Source organism: Salvelinus sp. IW2-2015, linkage group LG32 (genome assembly GCF_002910315.2).
Source record: "Salvelinus sp. IW2-2015 linkage group LG32, ASM291031v2, whole genome shotgun sequence".
Classification (NCBI taxonomy): Eukaryota; Metazoa; Chordata; class Actinopteri; order Salmoniformes; family Salmonidae; genus Salvelinus; species Salvelinus sp. IW2-2015.
This window is the reverse complement of record NC_036871.1, coordinates 31,449,354-31,459,589: the sequence shown is the minus strand read 5'-3', so window position 1 is coordinate 31,459,589 and position 10,236 is coordinate 31,449,354. Positions and strand designations below refer to the sequence as shown.

The 10,236-nt window shown below is 41.3% G+C and overlaps 2 protein-coding genes across 2 annotated transcripts in view; one reads left to right on the top strand and one right to left on the bottom strand.

The window, feature by feature from the left end:
* LOC111956639 (actin-binding protein IPP) overlaps window positions 1-10,236 on the bottom strand; it is a 390,618-nt gene that overhangs the window by 72,624 nt on the left and 307,758 nt on the right. The gene's annotated exons all lie outside the window — the stretch shown is intronic.
* LOC111956649 (zinc finger protein 572-like) lies at window positions 2,883-8,912 on the top strand. Its single transcript, XM_023977175.2, has 4 exons — window positions 2,883-4,235; window positions 4,358-4,458; window positions 4,596-4,707; window positions 4,876-8,912. The coding sequence occupies exons 1-4, from the start codon at window positions 4,022-4,024 to the stop codon at window positions 6,003-6,005; spliced, it is 1,557 nt and encodes a 518-aa protein (XP_023832943.1). The 5' UTR covers window positions 2,883-4,021; the 3' UTR covers window positions 6,006-8,912.

Genomic DNA, 10,236 nt, shown 5'->3' with positions numbered 1-10,236 from the left:
CTCCTCTGGTCTAAAACAATATCCCAATGCCCTAGGGCAGTGATTGGGGATATTGCCCTCTGTAGGGTGCCATCTTTCGGATGGGACGTTAAACAGGTGTCCTAACTCTCTGTGGTCACTAAAGATCCCATGGCACTTATCGTAGAGGTGTTAACCCCGGTGTCCTGGCTAAATTCCCAATCTGGCCATCATACCTTCACCTAATCATCCCCATCTTACAATTGGCTCGCTCATTCCCTCTCCCCTGTAACTATTCCCCAGGTCGTTGCTGTAAATGAGAATTTGTTTTCAGTCAACTAACTGGGATAAATAAACATCATTAGACTCATAAGGAACCATTTACTTTTGAATAAGAATGGTTGAAAGTGTTTTTGTATTTAACCCAGTGCGTTGAGCATTTAAAGATGCCTTTTATGCATTTATAACCATATGAGCTACGGCACTCTCCCCTGCATGTAGTTATGTACAGTGCGTTCGTAAAGTTTTCAGACCCCTTGACTTTTTCCACATTTTGTTACGTTACAGCCTTATTCAAAAATGGATCAATAATTTTTACTCAATCTACACACAATACCCCATAATGACAAAGCAAAACGTTTTTTCTTGCAAATGTATTAAAAATACCAATAGAAATAACTTATTTACATAAGTATTCAGACCCTTTGCTATAAGACTTGAAATTGAGCTCAGGTGCATTCTGTTTCCATTGATCATCCTTGAGATGTTTCTACAACTTGATTGGAGTCCACCTGTGGTAAATTCAATTGATTGGCCATGATTTGGAATAGCACACACTTGTCTATATTCGGTCCCACAGTTGACAGTGCATGTCAGAGCAAACACCAAGCCATCAGGTTGAAGGAATTGTCCGTAGAGCTCCGAGACATGATTGTTGTCGAGGCAAAGATCTGGGGAAGAGTACCAAAACATTTCTGCAGCATTGAAGGTCCCCAATAACAAAGTGGCCTCCATCATTCTTAAATGGAAGAAGTTGGAAACACCAAGACTCTTCCTTGAGCTGGCTGCCAGGACAAACTGAGCAATCAGGAGGGAAGGGCCTTGGTTAGGGAGGTGACCAAGAACCTGATGGTCACTCTGACAGAGCTCCTCTGTGGAGATGGGAGAACCTTCCAGAAAGACAACCATCTCTGCAGCACTCCACCAATCAGGCCTTAATAGTAGAGTGGCCAGACAGAAGCCACTCCTTAGTAAAAGGCACATGACAGCCATCTTAGAGTTTGCCAACAGGCACCTAAAGGTCTCAGACCATGAGAAACAAGATTCTCTAGTCACGATCAAACTCTTTGGCCTGAAGGCCAAACGTCACGTCTGGAGGAAACCTGGCACCATCCCTACGGTGAAACTTGGTGGTGGCAGCATCATGCTGTGGGGATGTTTTTCAGCGACATGGGCTGGGAGACTAGTCAAGATCGAGGGAAAGATGAACGGAGCAAAGTACAGTGAGATCCTTGATGAAAACCTGCTCCAGAGCGCTCAGGACCTCAGACTGGGGTGAAGGTTCCCCTTCCAACAGGACAACGACCCTAACCACACAGCCAAGACAACGCAGAAGTGGCTTTGGGACAAGTCTCTAAATGTCCTAGAGTGGCCCAGCCAGAACCCAGACTTGAACCTGATCGAACATCTCTGGAGAGACCTGAAAATAGCTGTGTAGTGACCCTCCACATCCAAGCTGACAGAGCTTGAGAGGATCTGCAGAGAAGAATGGGAGAAACTCCCCAAATACAGGTGTGCCAAGCTTGTAGCGTTATACCCAAGAAGACTCAAGGCTGTAATCACTGCCAGAGGTGCTTCAACAAAGTACTGAGTAAAGGGTCTGAATATTTATGTAAATGTGATATTTCAGTTTTTTATTTTCAATAAAAAAATCTAAACCTGTTTTTGGTTTATAATTATGGGGTATTGTGTGTAGATTTGATGAGGGGGGAAAAAACTATTTAATCAATTTTGGAAAAGGCTGTGACGTAACAAAATGTGGAAAAAAGTAAAGGGGTCTGAATACTTTCCGAATGCACCGTATATATTTACTAAAAACAGAAGACATTCTACCATCTTGAATTCTTTAATGTCTTCTATTTTTGGTTAATATTAGTCTGCATGTAGAGCAGCCAAGAAAATGATTTTTAAAGGAATTATAATGCTATCTTGCAGCCGGTTGGGCCAGAATACATCCTGGTATTTTCCTTGCTAGTGCTATACCAAAGATATAACTACATTTATAACTAACTGATATTTGTGTGTCTAACTTTCTCACTCATTATGATTCACGCATCATTGAGGATTATCCATAATCACGATAGCATCCAGATTAATGTAGAAATGTTTAGAAACATATTCTATTCCTATTTACAATAAAAGTGACCCCAATACATTATTTACCATACATTTATATTGGGAACAAAGTAATATGAAACACAACCAAATCAAACAGCTAATGAATGCAACAAGTTTGTCGAGTCACAAGCTTTATGTAGTAATTGCGTGCTAGAAACATGGGACCAAATACTAAACTTTTGACTACTTTCATACACATGTGAATTTGTCCCAATAGTTTTGGTCCCCTAAAATGGGGAACTATATACAAAAAGTGCTGTTATTTATAAACTGTTCACCCGATATGGATGAAAATACCCTCAAATGAAAGTTGAGTCTGCACTTTAACCCCATAGTACTTGTGTCATTTCAAATCCAAAGTGTACTTTTGAAACTCACTGTATAATTATCTTTGCCAAAGATGAATAGTGTAAACTTTTATATATGCTGATACCCTACAGTCAAATGTCAGCACCAGTAGAATAGAGTACCACAGTATGAGTTATAATACCCATAAAACCTAGCGGTCAAACAGGAAAATGGTTCCAATCGTTTTTCCACCATTCCTTTTTCCCATAGAAAAAATAATGTAGGCTTACCCTGGTGTGATGTTTTGATAACAGTGTAAATCTCTAAAACAAGGTGACCTATCAAAATATTTGTCTGTATTTACCCCCCCCCCCCCTTAAAAAAAAAATGAAATGCTAATGTAGCTATCAGAAATAACTACGAATGGTGGACGAGACTGCCGAATCGAGGCAAAGGTAAGAATCTCTTGATTAACTAAAGTTAGCTAAATTTAGTAATGAATAAATTGGCTAAATTTCTTTCAATTGACAATTCTATGAACTATACTGTGCAAGTTTTAAATTGACACAATACCTGTTAGCAAAGGTGTCAGCTAGAGATTTGTAGTCTTGCATGATGTCTACTTTGATGCTTATTAGCATTTTTGAATCAGAGTAAATCGAGCTGAATATTTGATAAGTCAGATGTGTTTGGTTCTCAATGTCACGCCAGGGTAAGCATACACCAAACAGTGCCCTTATTTTAATTAGGTAAGAGGATATCATGTTACCATTGGTGTATTAAAATGAGAGTTAGGTCGATGTCACCCTATTCCTATAATAATCCCAATAGTGTAAAACTGCAGGTCACAATTCGGGGTGTTCCTGCATGTGGGCATTCCTGGATCTGTTTACCGGTTGTCTCCGCCTCCCGCTCGGGTGACACCGTGTACTAGCTATTTTGAAAGTTAGCGACATCATGTACTAACTAGCCCCCGCATTCCGTGTACCGGAGTCATTGACAAGCTAGCTAAACTAGCACACAGTGTACTTCGCTCCCGCCTGCCCTCGCCGTCGTTAACAGAACTCGGGCAAAACAGAATTCTTTAAAACGCGACTTTTTTGGTCAATATATATGTCTATCCTACATGCAGACTAGAATAGACCCTGGTATTTGTTGTGCCAGTGCTAATTCTAACAATTTTGAAGGTTTGTTGCAATCTCATATTTACGGTAATAAATACTTAGGTCACGAGTTGTTGAACGGAAGTGCAATTGCGCACGCATCACGCGTTGTTTTAATTTATCGACATCTACGGCTTGTTTATTGAACATTAGCTTGGAAATTGTAGACTTTACTTAACACAGATAATACAAATCTGTAATTTGGGCTGGACAAGATGGCCAGCTGCAATTTTCAGGCGCAGTTTATATCCATTATGGAGATATTAGCTAAAGCAGCGGTAACCGAAATAAACAATCGTGTTGATGATAGCTGTGCTGTTATACGTTTGGAAATGACCCAAAGCCAGCGAGATATTGATGTACTGAAAAGGAAGTGTCAAATGATGGAGAGCGAGCTGAAGAAGACACGAGGACGAGTCAGTAGAAAAGGTAGTTGATGTGTTATTCATGTTAAATTGATTGCAAATGCAAAACGTAAATGTGTGAATAGCCCTAATATTTGACTGAATACAATTACTAGTATTTTCCCGTGTTTTATCCCATGGCATCAGAGAGATCTTCATATCCAGTCAAGATAGTTTTGAACAAGCAGAGGAGTAGTTCACAGTGGAGAGGCGGAGAGATGGCTGTTGAAGGGGACTCTCAACCCAAGGTGTGATACATCACATTTTAAAATGACACTTCTGATATTGGAATATCAGGACAATTTACTGCTTTTGTGTGATTCATGAGTATGAAAAGCATTAGACATGGGGTTTCCAGAGTAATAACCTCGAGTCCCTGTTACAGCCTACAGATGTGGAGCAGAGAGAGGCGACAGAGTCCATACTGATCAAAGATGAGACGGCAGAGGATGTGTGGAAGACTGACCCTCAGGAAGAGCTCAGGATCACTGGAGAGGGTGGGTGTGACCATAAGGGGTACTGCTCTGTCTGTCTATTGAAGACTGTGGTGTTTTATGTTCTGGCATATGTTCTGGCATATGTAGCGCACGTACAGTTCAGTTCTAAAGCAGTCATATTTTGCAACTGTTAAGGGTCTTTTGTTATGTTTATCTCCAAATCTTTAGAGTCTGGTTCCAAACCTGGGAAACCACCATCCTTTGAGCAACGGCACTGTGATGAGGACTTCATCACACAACCCAATATATCTCCCAGAGACGCAGTGGAACATTACCCCAATTCTGCTCGTCCAGAGGAACCAGGCACACCCTGGCTTGCGTCTACAGAGGTGTTCAGCACAGAGCAGCGCCGGCCAGACGAGGACTCACTAGACCTAGTGAAGAATGAGAAAGAGGAGGAGCTGAATCAGACCACGGCCCTGGCWGGACCTGACCAGTTTGTTATGGATGAGAATGATGGGCAGCTATGGGCCTCTGTGGGTCCAGGCAGAGACACTGACCCTGATGGCCATCCAGATTTCTCCTTTCATTCCACAGAAGAGTACTCTCAGAATATCTCAATGGTCCCATCTCATAGTGGMCTGTCATCTGTTCCTACTATGACAGATGATGTAGGGCCATCGCTTCACTCTTCTATATGGAAACCACATGCTAACATGTTCAGTGCAGCAGCACACATGAGAAGACATGTCAGTACATTGACTGATGAGGCTAGACAACAGATGCCAGAGGGACAGAGCAGTGAGATGCTGAACTCAAATAATGAAGGAAATAGTTTAGCTCTACAGTCAAGGCAGCATCAATACAGGGCTTCAGAAGCAACAGTGAGATTGAGTGAGTGCATGACAGGGTCAAACATGGCCACCACCTCCACCTTCTCTGGATACAGCCTGAGTCYCAGTAGTTTTAACATGGTGAAGAGAATGAGGACTCAGTGGAGATCAGGCGGCACCACCGAGAGGCGATTCAGCTGCACCTTCTGTGGGAAGAGCTTCCCGCGTTTCTGGCAGCTAAAAGAACACCTCCGGAGTCACACCGGAGAGAAACCGTACACCTGTGAACAGTGTGGCAGGAGTTTCACCAAGCAATGCAACCTGATCAGACATGCTGTAGTCCACAGCGGGGAGAAGCCCTACAAGTGCACACAGTGTGGGAAATGCTTCCCCCAGCGCTCCGGTATGAAGTCACATCAAAGAACTCACATAGGAGAAAGTCCAGTATCTCAATACGTGGTACCCGCATACCCAGGGGATCCACACACAAGTTTAATGTTGTCTCAGACCAGATGGAACAAATAGTTAATAATTGCATAGTTCTTTCTGTAACACTTTATGGGTAAATGTGGTACAGAAGGTAAAATGGTGTTCATGTTTGACTGTTAATGGCTCCTCACTTATAAAATAATTATCTATTTATTTAAAAACAAACAATATATTCTAATTTACAGTGAAAATGACTCCAAAATGACACACTACATTATTTACTTTTAATTTCTATTGGGCACAACATAATGAGTATAGAAAAGTTGGGCATACGCACATCCTTAAATGTGCTGGGCTAAGAAAGAATACATGTACAGATGAGGAAGGCCCTTCACACTGTTTATGCTCCCAATTCACTGCTTTATTGACACATTTTTGATCCAAACACAAAAAAAATGCTAGTGTTTCCAACAAGTTTGTAGTCACATGCATGTTGTAGTCATTGCGTGCTAGGACTATGGGACCAAATACTAAACTTTTGACAATGTAATACTGTTAAGTAAATTTGTCCAAATAGTTATGAAACTTTCATGGGGGAGGCTAGATCAAGGTCATACATTTCTAAACGGTAAAGAAGTTATGTATGAAAATACCCTCAAATAAAAGGTCACCTCATAAAACATTTGATGCAAAATGCTGGAGTATAGAGCCAAATGAAAAGTGTTAGCTTCATTTTCTAAATAAATACATAGGGGACTGTATATGAAGAGTTTTATTCCAAAACACTATATCCATTTTCAGAAATGTTAGTAAATTGGTGGTCACACCAGATACTGACGGTTTTCCTGATCTACACCCCAACCTTTTTTTGTTTTTAAAGGAATCTGACCAACAGATGCATATCTGTATTCCCAGTCATGATGAAATCCATAGATTAATAAAAAAAATTGGTCAATTGATTGATTTCCTTATATAAACTCTAACTCAGTAAAATCTTTGAAATTGTTACATGTTGCATTTGAAAGTTTTATGGTACGTATTGCTTTTTTGTTTTTACACTTACAGATCATTTCAAAACGTTTACATTTTTCCATAACAATGTGAAGAGGGGTTTTTTCTCTGCCTGCTTCATTTTATGGATAAAGAATCTGCCATGAAAAATAAACTAACAATGAAAGTTAAATCGGGGGTCCATATAATTTGTAGTTTATTTTATAATAAAATCTATCTCACTCCAAAATCTTGTGACATAAGAACAGTCCCAAAATAAATGGTCGAGTCAACCACAAAATACACATTTGTTATCAATAGCAATTTTGAATCTGAGTACAATAAAGGTCTTTAGAGGGTAGATTCTGTGAATGGGTTTGTATGAAACTTCTTTCATCTTACTAGATACACAATATTTGCCAGACAACGAGACTTTGTTCCAGTTCGCTTGTAGTCCCGAAACCCAGCCATCCCTACGGGAAAAATGAATGGTGAAAGAATAGGGTTTTGAAATAAATGCCAAAAATAAGGTCTGAGGTTAACACAGGCTTAGGAGATCTTATACATTTTGCTCTATGAAATAACCACAGTCAGTTAACATGCCCTTTATGAATTATAAAGCCTTTATGTGCTTTTTTAAATGACATACATTCACATAGTGACATTAGCTGATTAAGAATATTTTATAGAAGAAAACATAAGATCTTATAAGCCTGTGTTTACCATATACCTTATTTTCGGTGTTTATCCCCCCCAAAAACCTCCATTTGTATTCTGCCTACATAAAGATGCCATTACTAGCATGTTGAGATTGACTGATCTACAAAAAACATTGCAACATAAATAACTACTCAATATTATTTGTATATCAGTCAGTCACAATTTACCCATGATACATCACTGTTTTGATGCTCTCTAACACGGTCACATTGTTGCCTTTTATCAACTGCTACGGATTGTTTATTGCACATTAGCTTGGTTATGGTCAACTATTTACTTCACAGAGCGATTACAAATCTGTAATTTGGGCTGGACAATATGTACAGCGGCAATTTTCAGGTGCAGTTGGTATCCATTATGGAGGTATTGGCTAAAGCAGCTGTAACAGAAATAAACAATCGTGTAGATGATAGCTGTGCTGTTATACGTTTGGAAATGACCCAAAGCCAGGGAGATATTGATGTACTGAAAAGGAAGTGTCAAATGATGGAGAGCGAGCTGAAGAAGACACGAGGACGAGTCAGTAGAAAAGGTAGTTGATGTGTTATTCATGTTAAATTGATTGCATATGCAAAATGTAAATGTGTAAATAGCCCTAATATTTGACTGAACACAATTATTTTCCCTTTTTTTACCTCATGTCATCAGAGAGATCTTCATATCCAGTCAATACTGTTTTGAACAAGCAGAGGAGTAGCTCACAGTGGAGGGATGACGATATGGCGTTGAAGGGGACTCTCAACCCCATGTGTGATACATCACCTTTTAGAGTTATAGAGACCTGAGCTCTTGGATCAATTCTGTCATTGGAATATCAGGAGAATGTTCTGCTTTTGTGTGATTCATGAGTATGAAAAGCATTAGATATGTGTTCATATACCCCTTCTGGGTAAACTCCCTCTTTACCTCTGTAACCTGCTCTTCTTCACCGCTAGCAGTTACCAGACCCGGTCTACTAGGTGGTTGCTACTTAAAGTCCCCAGGGCCGTTACTGAGTTAGGCAAGACTGCCTTCTTTATTGTTCACCAGAGGCATGACCTTTTCTACAAAGTATGTTTAAACTAGATGTATTAGTCTAGTGCCCCTCAATTACTTTAAAACTCTGGTACAAAACTCTGTTCAGGAGGAGTGTAAATGTTTCCTGTAGGCTGGATTGTATTGCTGTGCTGATTGTGTTGTGTTTTAAGTGTTGTAATGTATTGATTGCTGCTGCCTTCTTGGCCAGGTCTCCCTTGCAAAATGGACTGTGTCTCAATGGGATTTTCCTGGTTGAATAAAGGTAATATAAATACATATATGGTGTGTGTCCAGAGTAATAACCTCAGTCCCTGTTACAGCCTGCAGAGTGGAGACTGAACCCATACTGATCAAAGATGAGACAGCAGAGGACGTGTGGAAGACTAACGCTCAGGAAGAGCTCAGGGCAACTGGAGAGGGTGGGTTTGACCATAAGGGGCACTGCTCTGTCTATGGAAGACTGTGTGGGTGTGGTGGTATGCACGTTCCAAATTGCTACATTGGTGTTGGGTGTTTTATGTTCTGGCATATGTAGCGCACGGACACACAGTTCTAAAGCAGTCATGTTTTGCAACTGTTAAGGGTCCTTTGTAATGTTTCTTAATATTTTTGCCCAAATCTTTAGAATCTGGTTTCAAGCCTGGGAAACCACCATCCTTTGAGCAACGGCACTGTGATGAGGACTTCATCACACAACCCAACACATCTCCTGAACACTCAGTGGAACATTACCCCAATTCTGATCGTCCAGAGGATCAGATCTACAAAGGTGTTCAGCACAGAGCAGCACCGGCCAGCCGAGGACGAGGACTCACTTGACCTAGTGAAGGATGAGGAGCTGGATCAGACCACGACCCTGGCAGGACCTGACCAGTTTGTCATGGATGAGACTGATGGGCAGCTGTGGACCTCTGTGGATCCAGGCAGAGACACTGACCCTGATGGCCACCCAGATTTCTCCTTTCATTCCACAGAAGAGTACTCTCAGAATATCTCAATGGTCCCATCTCATAGTGGTCTGCCATCTGTTCCTGCTATGACAGATGAAGTAGGGCCATCGCTTCACTCTTCTATATGGAAACCACATGCTAACATGTTCAGTGCAGCAAAACACATGAAAAGACATATCAGGACAATGGCTGATGAGACTAGACAACAGATGCCAGAGGGACAGAGCAGTGAGAGGCTAAACTCAAATAATGAAGGAAATAGTTTAGCTCTACAGCCAAGGCAGCATCAGTACGGGGCTTCAGAAGCAACAGTGAGATTGAGTGAGTGCATGACAGGGTCAAACATGGCCACCACCTCCACCTTCTCTGGATACAGCCTGAGTCACGGTAGTTTTAACATGGTGAAGAGAATGAGGACTCAGTGGAGATCAGGCGGCACCACCGAGAGGCGTTTCAGCTGCACCTTCTGTGGGAAGAGCTTCCAGCGTCTCTGCCAGCTCAAAGTACACCTCCGGAGTCACACCGGAGAGAAACCGTACACCTGTGAACAGTGTGGCAGGAGTTTCACCAAGCAGTGCAACCTGATCAGACATGCTGTGGTCCACAGCGGGGAGAAGCCCTTCGAGTGCACACAGTGTGGGAAATGCTTC